At 41.6% G+C, this 19,425-nt stretch overlaps 1 protein-coding gene across 1 annotated transcript in view; it reads right to left on the bottom strand.

Annotated features, from left to right (window-relative positions):
* The window catches only part of ERC2 (ELKS/RAB6-interacting/CAST family member 2), a 976,082-nt gene that overhangs the window by 214,085 nt on the left and 742,572 nt on the right, over nucleotides 1-19,425 (bottom strand). Inside the window, exon 15 of the mRNA XM_012805132.1 lies at nucleotides 5,493-5,640. Coding sequence (XP_012660586.1) covers nucleotides 5,493-5,640 — 148 coding nt within the window. The remainder of the gene's footprint in view (nucleotides 1-5,492; nucleotides 5,641-19,425) is intronic.

Genomic DNA, 19,425 nt, shown 5'->3' with positions numbered 1-19,425 from the left:
CCCTCACAAGGGTTCTACACTGTCTCCTCCACTCTGTTCTGAGTCTGACAGCTAACCTCCTCACCTCGGTCTCTCCTGCAGCCACACTGACCTCTCTGCTTTGCTCCAAAGTATACCTGCACGCTCCAGACCTAGACCACTGGCTATTCCCTCCACTAGAAAATTCTTTTTTCTTTTTTCTTTTTTTCCTAGAGACAGAGTCTCACTTTGTCACCCTCATCAGAGTGCTGTAGTGTCACAGCTCACAGCAACCTCTAGCTCTTGGGCTTAGCCAATTCTCTTGCCTCAGCCTCCTGAGTAACTGGGACTATAGGTGCCTGCCACAATGCCTGGCTATTTTTATTATTGCAGTTTGCCGGAGCTGGGTTGGAACCCGCCACTCTCAGTATGTGGGGCCAGCGCCCTGCTCACTGAACCAAGGCGCCGCCCTGCTAGAACATTCTTACCACAGTCATGACTTCCTTACTTCCTTTAGGTCTTGGCTTACATGTCTCCTTTGGTTACATGTTTCAGTGAGGCTCATTCTCTCTATCCTGTTTAAAATTGTCACCGGCCCCTCAATCCTACCCAAGCTCTTCTGTTCTCTTCCACACTACTCTATTTTTTTCCTACTATACAAGGTGCTGATTTATTATTGTCCACTGTTTATTACCACCACCACCACCCCCATGATTAAAGAGTATGTTCCCTAAAGAAGGTGGTCTTTATTTGATTGCCTAGCACTGTAACACAGAGTCGGCACTCCATAAACACTTGTTGAATTGAATTCCAGCGTGGCACTTGGTCTCACCAAGCTAACCATCTCATTCTCCCTATGGCCCTGGGAAGATCGGGTGTCAAAGATTGAAGTATTGGAAGTGGATACCTCTGATGACATCTGTGAGGTGTGGAACCTTATCATGGCACATAGTGGTGCTTTAAGGAGGCAGTGTTCAGCTCAGCCAGGATCAAAGTCTCTGTACTCACACAGCTCTGGGGCCCAACTCTGCATTGCCAGGTATGATATGGGTACTAAGATGGTGGATAAGTCCTAAGGTCTCTTGGAGCTTTGCTTTGATCAATTAGAAAATGAGGATGGGGGCAAGGCACAATTGTAAGAGGGACTTTGCCGAACAAATGCAATCTGTGTAACCTGGTTTCTTGTACCCTCAATGAATGAATTCCCAACAAAAGAAGAAGACGGAGGAGGAGGAGGAGGAGGAGGAGGAGGAGAAGAAGAAGAGGAGGAGGAGGAGGAGAAGGAGAAGAAGAAGAAGAAGAAGAAGAAGGAGAAGAAGAAAATGAGGATGATGTTTTTCTCATTGGGGCTGGTAAAATGCCTATTGTAGACGAGTCCTTAGCAGCTGGCAGAGAGCCTGGCACATAGTAGGCATGCAATAAGTTCACTGATTATGAGGAATGAGTGAGATAATATTTATAAACTTATGTATACATAAAAGCACTTGACATAGAGCCTAGTGTGTGGTAATCATGCATTCATCCACACAATAAATATTTACTGAGTGCCGACTACATGCCCGGCAAAGTGTAATAAATATTGGGGACACTGAATGAGCTATTCATGTCTAATCACCTAGGGTGGCATGGGCAGTGGAGTCACTTTTTGCATAGATAAGTTGAACTCAAAGGCATCTTAAAGAGGGTGGCATCTCTCATGAGCCAGTCTGTCTCCCCACCTGTGCAGAAAAGGGAGCAGGCCAGACCCAGGGTCCTCCTCTCCCGTTGAAAAACTCTGTTCTTCCAAGTCAGCCACATAGGTCCAGACAATTGAGGTCTGGGACTCACCCTCCCAGGTCCACAGACATCTATGTGGGCTGCACCCACAGACCAAGACAATTTAATTGGTACTATGGGTGTCTTCAGTGCAGGCTGGGACCTGGGGGGGTGACATCCTGACATGTCTGTTCACTGTTCCCCCACTGCTTGGGCTTTAGGGGGCAAGAACCAGGTGGGCTTACGTGCCAAAACCAGTCTGCTCTTTCTGCTGCAATTCAATCATTGTTTTCTTAATAAGCTGTAAGTCCCAGTTATGGGCAAAACAGCCACAATGAAATAAAAATTAAATTACCTTGGAAGATTAGCAGAAATAATATCAACTATTGGTAGGAGTAATGGTAGTAGCAACAGTAGCTCACATGTATATAGCACCTGGTAGGTGCCCAGCATATGCAAAGCACTCTGTATACATGTGCTCACAACATCTTTAAATTAGGTTGTTAGATAAGGAAACTGAGGCCCATGGAGGTTTAGTATCTTTCTTGTGGTCACCCGGGTAAGTGATAGAATCAAGATTCAACCTAAGTAGTTCGACCTTGGATGCCCTCTTTAAAATCCACTGATGATTGTTTGGCAAAGGGTCTTATCCTGTGTCCTGGTGTATCCCACTGTCAGGCTCCGGCAAGATACCTAACCTTTCTGGACCTCTTGCTCTTTCTCTGTAAGAGCTTCAAACCCCCAGTCTTGCTGGGAGGTGATGAGTTAGTGTATGTAAAGCTCTTAGACCCAGGCCTAGAACATAGCAAGAGCTCCAAAGTATTAGTAATTGTCATTTACTTGATCAAATAGCCTAAACCCAAGAACCCAGGCAGAGCCTACTCTTTGTGAATGGCTGGAGAAGGTTCTTAAATGGATTTTTTTTTTTTTACATCTACTTCAGGTTTCTGAAGAAAGGGAACCTCACAATTTCTGCTTGTTTCTCTGAATTCTACCTGAACATGGAGTATGTGCTGAGTCAGGCAGACTCTCTAAAGCCTGTGCCCTGTCACTGACAAGCTGTGTGTCTTTGGGCTGGTTATTCCACACTCTGAGCCTCAGTTATGATCACCAGAAAAGGGGGATAGTTCTGCACCTACTTGCAGGGCTGCTGTGAGGACTGTGGGACAACTGAGGGATGCCAGATATACAACCTAGCACAGAGTAAACCACCAACATGAGCAAATTAACCATTATTTTAAGAATCATTATCATTTGCAATAAGGATATTTAAATTCACATGACGTTTCTTGCTCTTTAGCTGGCAGGGTGTAAGGAAGGATTTCAGACCTGAATCACCAAGAAGTTAATCTTCCTCCTTTGCTGCCTCTTTCTCCACAACAGCCCTTCAGATCCTGCCCTAACCCAGGCTGAAGCCTAACTCTGCATGGCTGGGGTTTCCCAAATGTGCCCCAGGATACCCAAAACCAAGCCTGTTACAAAGAATGAAGGCTTTGTACAGCTTCCCAGGAGCAAATTGAAGGGCTACACTCAATCCTTACTGGAATCTAGGAGGGTATTTTCATGACGCTGAGAAAGAAAAAAAAGCAGCCTTAAAAAAGTTCTTACTGGGAAAAGTAGAGGGAGATATGAGGAACAAAATATCTGAGAGACAGAAAGGAAAAATAATCCACCATGCCTGGTAGGAGGGCCGCTGGCAGCCTTGGCTTTACAGCTTCAACAGGTCATTTCAGAAGGCCTGACCTTGAAAGCTGGCCACTGAGTCTGAAATCATTGGCAAATCTATAATAAATGAAATTATATTGCAGGTCATGATATGATGCTATCATCTAGCAGAGGTGTCCAACCTGTGGCCCATGGGCTATATGCAGATTATCTGAGGTCTGTTTTGCTTATCCACGGTAGCAGATACCACAAATATTATACACAAATCTTTTTGCTGCTCATCAGCTTTTGTTAGCATTTGCGTATTTAATGTGTGGCCCAAGACAACTCTTCTTCCAATGGAGAAAAAAAAAAGGGTTGAACATTCCTGATGGGTGTCAGACTTTATGGCCCCAGAGTACTAGAAATCATCAAGAGAAGTGAAGGTTAAGAGAGAAGGCATGGTGGGAGGCGAGTGTCTTCTTAGCAGCTGACTGACCTGAGACTTTTGGATCATGTGTGCATCATAGCTGGACCCATGGTACTTGGCCGTAATATCTGGACTGTAGCCAGCATCACAAGTGCATGGTATATTCGAGCTGGGGGGCTGTTTCTTAAGTCTATAAACCTGTGGGAGAAAGCTACAATGGTTAGGTGCAGGAGGGGAGGGCACAGGGAAGGAATTAGGGAAAAGCAAAGAAGGAGAGTCATCTTGACTTTCTGTAGCCAAGTAGGTGGAAACCCAGTGTAGAAGATGTCCAACCCCAAGCAAAGAGGTCAGATGTAAATGGTTCTCATCCCTTCAGGCCAGAACTAGTGAGACATGCTGCTCTGTGGATTGACCCCAATATCTAGCAGTGACTAGGAGCCTCCCTCTGCAAGAAGAGGGTGCCCAGCTATGGCAGTGGTCTCTCTTCCTTTTTATCTCTCTGAGCAAGACAGCCCCATAATAAATGCACTCTGTTGCAGGGCCAAAAGGTACCTTTTCCTTCCTCAGGAAGAACTGGTTGGGCCCCCAGTAAGGGGAAGATGGTATTCCTCCAGGCTTTCTTCCACTCACCCTGGGCACTCTGCTTAGCACAGATCACCCTGGCAGGCAGACAGCCAATCCGAGGGGCTGAGGCAATGTGGACACAGGAGGAGAGTTTCTAATCTCCATGTAGCCCTACGTAAGATGTGGCTGTCCTCTTGTGAGGCAGTAGGCTCACAACTTTGACTTGAGTAGGCTTCATGATGAATTAGAATGTCAGTGGGTCACTGTCACCATTGCCTGAAAAGCTCCAAGTTATATACATAGAGAAATGACATCAGAAGATTCCAGGAATGATTGTCCAATATGCTTCAAGTGCAATTATTTCCATTTAAGCCACTTTCCAGAAAGCAAAGAACTTAGAGCTGTGCCCCTCCTCCCATTTCCCTCAAAACAAAGACAGCTGCCTAGAGAGACGGAAAGAAAGGGTAATGGGGCAAATAGATGATCAAAAAAAATGAGACTAAATGATGGCTAGGAGATCTCCAAGTGTAGCCTGCAGAGCTAGGGGCTGAGACATGCTCCTTATCTGACAGGTTCTGGAGAAAATAGTTGAAGAAGCAAAGTTGGAAATATACAGAGAAAGGAACCTAGATAACTCAGTGGGGGGAGGTATTGATGGGGCGAGAAAATGAGCAAGACAGAGGGTAACACAGTAGTTCTCAACCTGTGGGATGCGACCCACAGGAACTGTATTAAAGGGTCGCAGCATTAAGAAGGTTGAGAACCACTGGGGTAATAGGTCCCCCAGAAAAGAAGGTGCCCAGAATGTAATTAGGAGTTTCTAGAATTTAATCAGAAATCAAACAAAGTCCTCTGAAAGGAAGAGACCTGAGAGGTTCTTTCAAGGAGATGAAGCTAATACAAAAGAAAGGAAAACACTAGTGGTTGCAAACCATACAAGCCTGGCCACATACATGCACATCAACACAGATAAAGCAGCAAAATGATGGTCCGGCAACGACTCACACCATTTTACTCCTACCTGGTTTTAGACACTTGAGCCTGTAGGATGGATATGGGAAAATAAAAGGTGGCTAAAACCCATAGAAAACACCCAAGGCCCCAAACCCAGCAAAACACACCTTTCTTGCAGGAGGCCCACCTGCTGCTTTAACTGATGCACCAGCCGATCTTTTTCCCGCTTGAGGGCCATAACTTCGTCCTGTGTTTTTTTCTTCTTGGAGGCAGACAACTCCAGCAAGGCAATATTTGCATCTTTTTCACTGATGGCCGCAAGTAGAGCTTCCTGTCTGGTAAAATAAAGATTATTGTGATCATTTTTATAAAGCAGGGAAAAACTTCAGTTGGCATTTACAGTTGAAATGAGCCACAGAATGGAATATAGTTTCAGTGGGAAGGAATTGTGGATAATGCTTAAAACAAACTACATCGTTGACTCTCAGGATGGACAGAGTCATGTGGGTGAGAATCTGAGACCTGCATACCATGTTCTCCAAGAAAGGCCTCTTCCAGTGGCCTCACAGATACACATGCATATTAGAAATGGGAGAGAATCAATCTGAGCATTTATTGCTAAGACACTTTCATCCAGCCAGCCATTTTTCAAATGTCTTAGTCTGTTTTGAGTTGCTGCAACAGAATACCTGAGCCTGGGCAATTTATAAAGAAAAGTAGTTTAGTTTATTGGGTTTGAGGTTCTGGAGACGGGAAGTCCAAAGGCATGGTGGTAACCTTTGGTGAGGGCTTCTATACTGAGTCATAAGACTGTGGAGAAGTGGAAGGACAAGGGAGTGAATATGAATGAGAGATTAGAGTGAAATGAGCTTGCTTTTATCACAACCTGCTCTCTCAAGAACTAACATGCTCTGAGACAAGGGCATTAATCCATCTACGTGGGCTGCACTGTCATGACTTGATAACTTCTTTAAGTCCCCACTTTTAATACTGTCACATTGGTAATTAAGTTTCCAACACATGAACTTTTGGGGGCTACATTCAACCCACTGCACCAAGTGAGGTTCTAGGGTGATGCTCCAAGACAACCTGACAAAACCTAGACAGCAATTTCAACATTAAGGATTATTTTTTCTTACCAGATTTTCTTTTAAAGGCAGACAGAGATATTTACTTTTCTATTTTCAATTCTTTTAGTGATGCACCCTTGCCATTCCACAAAAAACCATTCCTTCCCCAACCTTCCTTATCTCAGTGATTATACAACCTCCACTAAGTAACCCAAAGCTAGAAGTCATCCTCGAGTCCTGTCCTTCCTTCTCCACCATCGACCATCTCGATGGTTGGTTTTCCTAGGAAGTACACCCTTCTCTAAAGTCATGCTATCAAAACTTTTCTCGACTCTCAGTGCCACTTATGGAGATTACTTCAGAAACTTACTCATCAGTCTCCCTGGTAAAAATAACAAAGTCATCTTTAAAAACCATCCAAGGCATGGTGGCTCTTCTTTCTTAGCTGGGTGTCATGATAGAGGCCGATAGTCCCACCTACTTGGGAGGCTGAGGCAGGGGGATCTCTTGAGCCCAGGAGATTGAGGTTGCTATGAGCTAGGCTGATGACATGGCACTCTAGCCCAGGGCAACGGAGTAAGACTGTCTCAAATAAATAAATAACTCCTTATAAACCCAGATTCTACTATTCTGCTGTGTGAAAAATCCATATCCCTTGCGTCCCTCATCTGACTTGAGGTCTTTGTTGGTGACTGTGACACACTACATCACCTGGCCCTGATCCCGTCCTCTGTTCCCTTGCTCCTTCCTCGTTCACTGGGCTCCAGCACATTTTGTTCCAGGTCTCCTTTCTAGTCCTTGAAATGTTTCTCTTGTTCTTAACTCACAGTCTTTCTCTGGTCCCAGCCTCACACAGCTCCTTGTCCTCTACATCTCAGCCCAGAGGCATTCTCCTCCACTGGGGGGCCCTCTGCAGCTGTGCCCTCTAGCAGTGCCCTCTCGGCCCTCCCCTCCTCCTTGCGTCCAGCTCAGTGGTCTATCACATCACACTGCTTCATTTTCTTCACAACACTTTTTACTACTTGAAATAATCTTAGGTATTTTTATTTATTGTTTGTTTTCTGGACTTGACTCTTCATAAAATTGATAGATCTTCTTCTATCCTGGGCACAACCAATTTTCAAGCTTCTAGAAGATCTCTGAGTATATACTAGGTACTTTGAAAATGTTAGTTCAAGGAATAGATAGGTCTACTTTTTACAAACTTTAGAAACATCTTCCTTTCATTTAAAAAAAAAATTAGAATGCTTTGCCTCCTGCTTAATCTAGGATCACTGTTTACTCAGAAGAGTTTTTGAATTGCCTCCTGCCATCGCTGCAGCCTTTCTGGCCACATCTGTCACAAATGTGAACCTGGAATTTTCCAGGATGATTTTTGACTAGAAAATGACTCTCCCAGATGTGTTTCATTGAGTCCTTGTTTTCATGAGAAAGTCTTGTCCTCACCATTGGTGTCACTTCTGAAACATTGTAGACACTTAGGAAGACTCCACAGCCCCAGAGACACCTCTGCATTGAGTACTTATTAGAGTTCCAGGACTAAATCCTAGTTGTGATCCTGGTTTTCCCTTTTTTAATTCCTAGGAACCCTTGAGATATTTGAACAATGTGGCCAGTATTTGGATCTCAGATTATTTTCCTTCTCACTGCAGGGATTTATATGGACTTTTTCAGGCCCCACTAATGTCAGGCAGTAGGAGCTTCTGTCTGAGGCTCACACAGATGTGTGAGCAGCAGAGCATGTCAGGATTTATCTCCACTTTCCAGAAGAAAAGCAGTACAGGATAGACTACCAGGAGCAGCATTAATGTCCAGCTTCATAGAGAGCCTGTTTCCTTCTGGATAACATCTTGAGACAATAGACATGCTTGCTGCTCATAGCCAGTGTGCACTTATACAGAAGACCAAGCTGAAGAAGCTGTATGGACTTTCAATTAGGTACAGCCCGTTTGCTATCTATGCTGAACTTAGCTGCAACACACAAGGTGACTGCATTATCTTACCTCCCCCTATTCCATGGGGTATTGTCTAAGTGAAACTTTTTTAATTGAAGCAACCCAAAGGACTAATATTAGGAAAATTGGGGATTGGAGGTAAATTGTGCTACATCGCCATGATTGACTCTTTATAGCTATATTCAGCCATTTAACAGACAGATAAAAATTCTTAATAGCATGAGAAAAATTTCATGTCTGTTGAGAAACACTTCTCCGTGAATCTCTCATGTTTCCATACAATTTACAAGTAAAAACACTGCCTGTCTCCTTTTCTGACAATCCTTTAAGGATGTTTATGTAATGAAAACCTTGAAAGATAGAGATAGTGCCTCCCTTTGGATCAAAGGGTAGATATGCTTACTGCCCGGTAAAATAGCATCTTTTTCCAGAGCAAAGGGAAAGCACATTACTGTTACTGTCCATTATAAAATATTCAGGTTCCCAAGCTCAAGGTTGTTCTCCTGTAATGCAATCAATTGCATATTCATGTTCATCTGGTCCATGTGCCTGGCCTCCATAGGACTTGCAGCAAGGGGAACTGACACAAGTATACTAATGATGCTCTCTGTATTGTGAGCAATAAAGTCCTTTGTCTTTGGTCCAGAAGTCTCTTGTCATCTCCTGCATCCATGAAACTGAAGCCTGCTAACCTATCCACTAACAATAGGGAAAGTCTCAACACTCCACAGTTCTGACATGCAGTATACGTGTGTTCAAAAAGATCCCCGAGACATAAAGCTATGTTCACAGGAAAAAAGTGGAAGAAAGTCCATCAAAATGCTAATCATCATCATTTCACAGCAGAGGGATGAATGAGGTTATTTTTACTTTTTTTTCTTTTTTGCTTATACTTTTCTGCATTATACCCTCAAAATATCATAAGAGTAAACATTAAAAGATTCTGAGACTTTTCAGTCACCAACTAAGCGGTAGGCAGATGTGAAATTCACTCATTTTCCCACTCAGGTTATTTATGTTCTATTTACCCTCTCATTCTTTATGTGCAGATAGATGTAAACAAATACATTTTCACACATACACACACCCCTGCACACTGAGATTGTCTGGTACAATCTACATCCTCTCCCACTTGGAAAACTGTAGTACTCTCCTAATTAGACTCCCCGTCTACTTTAACCCATTGTCCCCTTCCAGGTCAAATATTGTTATTACATAGCTTTATTTATTTTTTGTTTTTTTATTTTTGCAGTTTTTGGCTGGGGCCGGGTTTGAACCCACTGCCTCCTGTATATGGGGCAGGCGCCCTACTCCTTTGAGCCACAGGCGCTGTCCACATAGCTTTATTTTTTTTTTTAATTTTATTGAGTGAAAGTATATAATTCACTATCATTATCATTTTTTCAGCACACAAATCATTAATAATAAATACATTTATATTCTTTTTCTACCTGTCAAAAGTCATCACTGACCCCCAAATTGATCATGCTGAATTCCTTTCTCACTATGATGCTATAATATAGGTTTTTAACTTTTAACGCTTACTCTTCCTCTCAGAATATCTAAATTAATTTCCAATTCTCACCTTACTGCCAGAGAAGAGCATGTATCAATTTCTAAATCTCTACCAAATATAGGTCCACATGAAAATCATTTTTACCAAAGCCATTTATCAACTTTAAAATCCATGTGAAATAATCCATTTTGTTCTTCAAAATGTTTTCCTTGTTGTAAATTTTGCTTTGTTTTACTTTTGGCTAACAAATCGGTTTAATAGATACTGGCATTATACAATCATTGAATTCTAAATAAAATTAGTGTAAAAAAGATTATATATATGTTTTGAAACTCTCATGTAAATATTGGCTATAAACCAATGAGGATTTTCCCTAAAATAATTTGATTGCAATCTATATTTCATAATCTAGTCTATTTAAATCAAATAGCAGTTAGTAAAAGATAAAAACAAAATATAAAACTAGAAAATATGAATATCTTATATCTAAAGTTTTTGAAGAGCATTCTGAATATGCTAAGGCTACATCTGGCCATTGTCTTTCGTACAGAGATGCCAGGCAAAGTAAAAGCTGTCATTCTAGACTGATGGAACCATTAAATTTTTTTTTAAGAAGAAGTTTTTCAAAATGAGTTAAAACAACTATTAAGCAGATACATTTTAGCTAATACAGACTGAGAATCCTAAACTTAAAAATTCCAAATTCAAAATGCTCTCAAATCCAAAATTTGGGGGGTACCAACATGATGTCCAAAAAAAATGCTCACTGGAACATTTCAGATTTTGGATTTTCAGATTTGGGATGTTCAGCTAGTAAATATGATGCAACTATCCCAATACCTGAAAAAAAAATCCTAAATCTGTAACATTTTTGTTTCTAAGCATTTCAGATAAGGAATACTCAATCTGTAACTTAAATCCTGGTAAGCTAATTCTGTGCCGTCAGGGGTTTTCATTATCCCTGCTTTTGAGGATGGGGACCACTGAACATGATTTTATAAAGATTAACTTCATTTTGCCAGCCCTACACCAGAATCCATATTTTTATAATTCCCATGAGCCAACTTGCTAATACAGTGACATAAAACACCTAATGGCAAATACTTGATTGAAAACACCCAGAGGCCTGTTTTGAGAAAATGCCTAACATTGGAATAGATTAGGAAGCTTAAATTAAATATGTCTCCTCTTTTCTCTTGTGGAGAACTTTTGGTTCAGCCGTTCAAAACTCTGGGAAAACTGAAATATTTCTGCAGTTCTGATGCAACGTTTTTTTTTTAAAGACCAAGCCTAAAAAGTATGCCAGTGCCACACACACTTAGCTATAAATTAGAAAAACAATGAAAAATCCTTATTATCTTCCCGATAAATGCCTCACCTTCTAGATTCAATGTCAGATTTTACACTGCTTCACAAATTGTTACTATCCCATCAAACTCGAGAAAGTACCCATAAGCCTGAAATCACAGCAGCATTTAATCTATCCTTTTTGCTTATTCATAGACAATGTGAAATGTATATATACACACCCATCCTTCGATGCTGAGTGGGGTTAAGTATATACCTAAGGCTTGCAAAACTATCTTTAGAGAACAGCCGTAGTCTGGTATACAATTACTAAGGTGATCTGTCTATGCCCCAAAATGCAGCTTAAAATATGAAAAGGAAGCCCAAATATTCTAGGAAGGAAGATAAGATAATGTGAAGAGAAATAAATCTATAAGAGTCTGCTAAATGCCAAGCTGAGAAAGTGGCCCATAGACGGCATTTTATCAAAGTACAGCCTAAACAAACGTCAAGGGGAAAAATTTCCTTAACAAATATGGGCAACAATGGAGGAAAAAAGGGGGGGATTATGTGCCTTTTCATGCATTTAGTCGGGGTTAACAATGGATAAAAATACGTGCAAGAACACATTTAATAACCCTAAGCTGTCATTCAGTTTGTAGGAGGTAGTCAAGATACAGCTAATAAAACACCAAAAAAATGGTTTTCCCCACCCTGAAAAAAAATCCTCCATAGAATAAAATAAAAGAGGACTGAAGGGCATCTCTGGCCAAGATAAAGGCTTTCTTTTGAGTGTCGCCTGTGGCTAACCCTCCCCAAGAGAGCTCCAGGACCCTGTGATGGTAATACATTGCTACCTCACTTATCACAGTCCATTTAAAAGGGAGCTTTGTAAACACTTCTATTTCACTCTCTGTTGCTGTCATTCCATTAATGATGATTTCAGGTCCAACAAAGGATATAAAATTAATTTTAGGAGTTGCAAATGAGGCAGGGCAATTAGGAACTGCTCTACATTAACACTTTTTTTCATGTGGGTCCTTGTTTTAGTTAGCTGACCCATCTTTAGAAATGCAATTACAAAAGCAGATGCTTAAAAAAAAAATGTATTCCATTAAGAAATGTTTGGATAATGACATGTAAGAGAGAACCTATATTATGTATGGTGCTCGGTATAGGCGGTCATGTTTTAATCATAGTGTGGGAAAAAAAAATCCATTCAATCAACTTTTCCCAGTTAATTACTGTTTTCTTTCCCTTATGACCCTGAATCTTCAACCATAGTTCAGTAGGAGGTGACTTAAGACAGACGGTGACGAAAGATCCTGTTCAAAACAGCCTCTCTCTCACCCCTGGAGTGAGGTTGGGTGGAGGTTTGCTGTGATCAGCCCTGGAGATAGAGGCCCACTTGCCTAAATTTGAAAAGCTTTATTTGCAAATGGCATCTTGGGAAAGAAAAGATGTCTGATATCAATTAATATCAATACTGCCCACCCGCAGAATGATGTATGGTATATGCAGAAGGGCCCACGCAGAACGCTAAGGCACTCACATGAGGTGGGACCTGTAGGATGAGATGTGTTTGAACAAGCACACGTTTCAGCAAGGACAAAGAACAGATCGGATTCATAAAGGCCAGGCTTTGGCAGCCCAGACTCCTTAATGCAGTTTACTCTATGTCGCCCACCTAAAACTGACCTCAAAAAATAGTTTACTCCAATTACAGAGAATTTTCTCTTTGAAACCTAATAGCACACAACTGGAATTTCCTAACACAGGGGCTGTGGAGTCTTGTGAAAGCTCTTTGCTATATGCACGAGCTTCTACCCTATTCCTTGTTCAATGTATCACCCAAGGAGGCAGCTGACCTATCAATGGGTTCCTCCGAGTGCAGCTGGGCCAGGCTCACAGATGCCGGCATTGTGTGCATCAAGACACTAAGATGACAAAGGTCGGCACCAGATGGCATCCTGCTACAAGCGGGTGTTGGTGAGTTTGAAGCCAATTGATTTCCCACATGGAAAAAGAGGTGATATGCCAGGAAAAGCTATTTCCCCCATCCTAAATTACTCTCTCAAGTCCCTTCCCTTTAAAGAGTTGATAAAAAGATGACAAAGGATGGGGAGACTGTCCAGGTCTTGGCAGTGAACAGGTGGGTGGCATTATGGATTACTATGTGTCTGATACACACAGGTGGGTACACACACACACACACACACGGAAGAAAAGAAAAGGAAAGGAAAAATTTCTTGTGAGCCCCTTAACCTGTTATGAATTTTTAAAAACTTACCCAAACAAATAAAATATCATCCACTCCTCTAAGGGGAGAGAGTCCCTAACCTTTGAGATCATGAGATCAAACATATCTGGGTTTGACTCTCAGGAACATCTTTTGCTATGTAACCCCAGGCAAAACTTAGATCTCCTCATAAGTGATCTAGCAGAGATAATGGTAACTCTTTCTTGGATCATTATAAGAATAAAATGTGAGAATGCATACAAAGATTTTGTTCAGTGCCTGCCATGATTTCACAGTAAATGTTAGATATTACTTACTATTACATAACACAGACATTACCAACTCTCAAGATTTGAAAGTTTTGCATTATTTTCTACCAGGCTCCTCTTTTGTATTAAATCTATGTAAACATGCTAGTGGGTCTCTTATTATCAAGGCAGACTTTCAGAGAAGTCTCTAAGATTGGTTTCTGTTAAGTTGCACATCTGACTTTCATGAGCTGACATCTGTTTCACAAACAAACTTAAAGGAGAAAACAGATCTTGAGTGTGGAGAAGAGTCTATTGACCCATGGAGGAGCTGTATCCCACACCAGCAGGGCTCAACTTAGTCAATAACTGTTCAATATCATTCCATCTAAACTGATAAGAAAAGCCACAAAGTAGAAGATAAGGCATGATTTCACACTGTAAGAGAAATTGAGAAATGGAGATGTGTTCTAAAAGGTAACCTTTTAAAAGTCAAGGTCAAGTGCAAAATCTAACCAATGTCAAACAACTTCAAAGCAAAAATTTCTTTCACTGAAAACAAATTCAAAAATTGGTAAATTTGAAAGGCAGGAAGTGTGAGTGAAATGAAGGCATCTCCATGACTCAATACCCTGTGTTAGTGTGTAATGTTGGTCACTCTCGTAATTCCAGTTCAGCAATGAGAAGGCTTCTCTGTTGACCATTCAGCTCTGCCAAAGGAGCTTTCTACGTGACATACACCAAACCAGAATCTGTAGAAGGCTATTGATGATTGATAATGAGAAAACCAAACCCATCTGGACTTCACTGGGGGACAGAGCTTTGCCTAGTGTCCACCTAAACTAAATCTATTTTCATGGGTGATCAGTTACTGTCAAGAGACTGTCTCGTCACATTAACTTCTGGGTTGAAAATGAGCAACTGCCAGAAAATAGGGCACCGATTTCAAGGGTTAGCCCCCAGGGCAACTGATCAGTTATTTTTTTCTTATTAGTAAGTGAGATGTATGTGTATATACCCATGTGTGTATGCATGTAAATTTCTCTAAAGACAATATATTTTAATTTTCTTTCTACTATATATGTAAGGCTACTACGATTTATTACTTCGTCCTTGCTCAGAGCAGCAGATTGTCCTCCAACATCTTGAACTAGATATTTCCCTTCTTCATTTGAATATTTTGTGTCAAAACTCCTTTCATTTATGTTTACATGGAATAGAATATTCCCACAGGCTAACCTATAATGAAAAACAAAACAAATTGTCATGCCATTGCCGTGAGAGGGATATGTGCAGAGGGGGTACATTCCAGAATGTTTTTAGCACACCATTAAAAGAAAAGTGAACTAAGGTTCTGTGGCATGGATCTTTGTAGAGAGAAATACATTAAAATAAATTGGCTGGAGGTGGTTCCTTTGAGAGAGTTTCTACTCATAGAAAGGAAAAAGGTAGTGGTGCTTCTACACTGGGGAAGCAGGTACAGGGGGGAGAGTCTGAGTGGGCCATGAGGGGTGGTCTACCAGTAGGCAGGTAGAGCGCAGGTTTCTGGGAGGGGCAGCGAGGACTGATATCTTCTAAGGAGAAGGCTTATACAGACTCCCATCTTCTTCTCATCAGAGCTGCTGATCCAATGTCAATCAAGCTATTATTCTCCCTTGTCTGCTAAGGAATTAGACAATGACTAAGGATAACTTAGAGGAGGTATTTTGTTGAGGTGAGAGACAGGAAGCTGATGGCTTTTAAAACATCCTCAAAGATGCGATTCTTCATGTGTGTCTCAGCTACTGCTTTGAGAAGTCTGGAACTTAGGTCTGCCATCTCGTGGCCATTGCCATAAATACTATCCCTTTCCACTTTTTTTCCAAAGTAGTTACATCTCTATCATCTACATTCTAAAAAGTTATCAGAAAGAGTGAAGAGTACTAAGCAACAGCAACAACACGACCCTTAGCCATGGGAGAAAGCCACGACGCAGAGGTACCAGGACATTTCATATCCTCACCCCCTTTCTGTCAATGTTTTTCATTCACTGATAAAAGTCAAGTTTCAAATGATCATTAATCAAATTATTAAATTATTACTCAATCAGGTTTTGGCCTGCTGAGAAATTGGTTAAGAGGTGATGGGCATGCTTTAGGTGATTTTTTGGTAAGAGTTCACTCAGTGGAGAGAACTGCTTCTGAATGACTAAAACTCCCGGTGTTTCTATACTTGCTAAGAAAACATCCAGAATGAGCTAATTGTCAAGCCAAAAAAGGGCTTCATACCTGAAAAGTGGGGGAAACTGCTTCTCTGGAAATACGTAACGTCCAAATGACTGAGATTAGAAATAAACATCCAGGTTGTGAGGGAAAGAAGTGAGACCAAATTGCATTCTGCGTTGGAGCGAAAGTGCTAAAGCTCTGCCCTGAAATCATTGCGCCTGCCTAACGCGTACTCACTGCCTATTTGTGGGATGTGTCAACAGGAGAGAAAGCAAATATGCACATGGCTGTTTTCTTTGCCAGGCTTCACCAACATATCACAGGCTTTAAAGTAAAAGGAGGTACAAGACCGTATTTAAAGACCATGAATTAACTTCGAAGCCCAAATTACGAAAGTACAGAACTACGGAACTATGCACCTACCTACGTACACCTGAAGGATTGTGTAGCTAAGCAGCTGGTTCAAAAGACAAGCAGAAGAAAGAGCTGTAAGACTCAGCTAGTGAATCGAGAAAGAACAATATGTTATACCTGTTAGTTACTGGAAATTTCTGAATTCATGAATACACCATGTGGGACGCTACCAGGGTGCTCCTTCTCAGAGGGAAAGGGAACGCAAAACCAGACAGCAGATGCAGGAGTCTGGTAAACTACCTGAACGCCCTCCACATCTGGAAAGAATCGTGAGGGAACCAGCCCAAGACACAATGGTAGGGAAAGCAGGCTCAGGTTTACAGTATGGGTGGCCTGGTGGCTCATGGAAGTGAAATTTCCACCCGGGGAGGAGTGATCACTGGAAACAGGAACATTTCTGATGTGAAATTCTGAAGTCCAACTGCAAGCAACTGAAGGAAACGCATTCCTCTCGGGGGACTGCTTATCTGCCACACAGGCAAGAATAAATCAACCAAGCGACCAGAGCGAGCTCTTCAATTCCTTAAACTCATTCAACACATCCTTACTGCGCATCACTGTGCACCAGGCACCAGGGGTGAGTAGACAAATGTGACAGACACCCTCCCTGCCTCTGTGGAACTTATAACCACAGCAAACCTCAGAGCCCCTCCATACAGCCATGAGACAGGTGGGCTCTGTAGTGACGCCACTAAATTCAAAGAAACCCCCTTCTATTACTATCAGGAGCAGATGCCAAATCGTCATCAATACTGTGCAAAGAAGACATCCATGAATCCTGTTTTCCTATTCCAAAGACTGGGCATAAGAACCTAAATGGCATTTCTGTATCGAGCACGGGGAGAACTGATTCAAAAGCTCCCTCCTAATCTATCCTCTTCATTCTAAATGTCTGGTACAATCCAGTTGCAGTCAGAAACTGAAGACAAACAGAAATACAAAATCTCATTTTCATAGCTAACAGCCCAAATGATATGAAGTCCTCTCTGTCACGGGTCAGCAACAATTGAATGTCCTCAATTTCATATGTTCCAATCTAATAGTTTACTGTGAGAACAAAAGCAGTTTTGCTGCTCTCTTGGTTTATAATATATGCTCATAAATAATTGTAATTCTTTATTAGTTTATACCCTCAAAGATTTAAAAGGTTGAGGCACTTCCCTCTCCACAAGATCCAGCTATTATTTCATAAGACTGACCACCGGCTACAATTAACCCAGTCTGCAGGAAAGCAAACTGAAAATAGGGTGAGGGGGCCTAGAAGCCAGAAAGGTGACAGAATACAATCCCATAAAAAGGATCCCCAGACCTGGAAAAGCACTTAGTGAGAAAACATCCTGGTGACCAGACTCCAACCTGACACTGATTACGGCTCCCTGTGATACTGATCTGTTGACTGATCGCTTTAAGATCAGATCATCTATCTCCCTGGACATCCTTGAGGCCGCCCAGCTCCACTGAGCAACAACTGAGCAACCCTGTTTAGATTTGAACTTCAAATCACAGGACATGAGGCAGGAGTCAAAGAAGAATGAGGCTGCTCATTCTTAGGGGACTTTTAAGTACCCTCAAGAGAACCCCAATAAAAAACATCCTTAAGGATGACTGCATACCTATAGTGGGTAGCATAAAGGAGCAGTCTAATGTTGCCAACCAGTGTTCTAACCTCCACCATATCCAAAGAGAATTTACCTGGACAGAACACTTCTAGGTGTTAGGCGGGATCAGCAAGGGATAAGGCTCGCAAACTATTCTTGTAAAGATAGCAAAAGTATATGAAAACTTAAATCACACAAAAAGGCAATAGTTGATTAATGAGTTTATTGTTTGGATATTGGATAAGGAATTGTCAATAATTATCATTTTGATTGCTCTATGTGTATGCAAGGCATAAATAAAGCACATTGTTTCATTCAGTCCATCCAAAACATGCTTGGAAGAGGAAGTTATTATTGTACCCATTGTGAAGATGAGTAACCTGAGGTCCTAAACATTTAAGTAGATTGCCCAAGGTCACATTGCTTTTAAAGGTAGAACTGGAATTTGAATTTAAGTCTGTGGCTCCAGATTCTCAACTTTTAGCCATTTTGCTAAAATGCTTGATTGTAGGAAGGAAGAAATGTCCTTTTGGTCTGGGTTGATGGGGACAGACTTCACAGAGGGCATGAAAGATAGCTGAGTGTGAGGGGAGGGAGAGACTGGAAGTGCTCTGGAAGGAAAAGATGGGCTTCCAGATGGGCTGTCTGAGAAAAAATAAGAGGATCCAGTCATTTGAAATGATTGCTCTTTTGCTTATTAACGTCCATTTCTAGCTGCATAACTTTCAGGGATGTTAGAGTATCACCACTAAGGAAAACGTGGACTCAAATGAAGTGATTCCTGAGCGTCGACTCACAGACTGGTCTGCCTAGTGCTGCTGTGTGGAGTGCACACACATGCACGAGGGGACACAGGCACACTCCGTGGACTGCCAAGATGTTTCCGGAACACAGCACAGCAGGCTTTTATTCTGAAATTATTCCAAAAGGACCATTTTCTCAAATGATGGTAACTGTAGCTAACATTTTAAGAGCTTTATTTAACGGCTTAATTAAGTTAGCAAGCACAGGTTGTTTTCAATAATATTTATTCATATTATTAGTCTATGACATCCAAAGTGTAGAAAACACTTATTTGATTGCTAAATATTATTATAATGATGTGTTTGAGGAACACCTGGGGCATTCTCTTTAGTCCTCCTCTGCCCTGCCTAGAGAAGGGCTTGCCTTGCCCTTTGAAAAGTGTCCGACGTTGCCCTAAATACTGCCAAGGCTTCCAAGCTGGCTGCCTTATAAAACTTCATTTGGGTTTGTTGAACTCCAATAGGTTTTATTAAGTAACCATTCATTCCTTTGACAATGTCTCTTTCAAATATAGTATCTTTAGGACATAGGTGGAGAATAATTTCTTTATTTCACAAATAGGTTCCATTAGGCATGAGCTTCGGGTCCTGCTGGGAAACCTCAGTGATGAGTAAAGAAAAGCTGAGCTGAGGATTCTGGGAAGATGGCTGACTGGTAGCAACCCTGGTCAGAGGCTCCTGAACAAAGGAAGAAAAACTGGTTGGAATCAGAATCTATGAAGTCAAAGACGGGGAGCTGAGCCCAGAAAGAAGTTCGGCAAGCTATAAATCCAAGGAAGATCATTT

The sequence above is a fragment of the Otolemur garnettii genome, unplaced genomic scaffold, assembly GCF_000181295.1.
Source record: "Otolemur garnettii isolate 467f Iridium unplaced genomic scaffold, OtoGar3 scaffold00002, whole genome shotgun sequence".
Lineage (NCBI taxonomy): Eukaryota > Metazoa > Chordata > Mammalia > Primates > Galagidae > Otolemur > Otolemur garnettii.
This window is presented reverse-complemented; position numbering and strand designations above follow the sequence as displayed.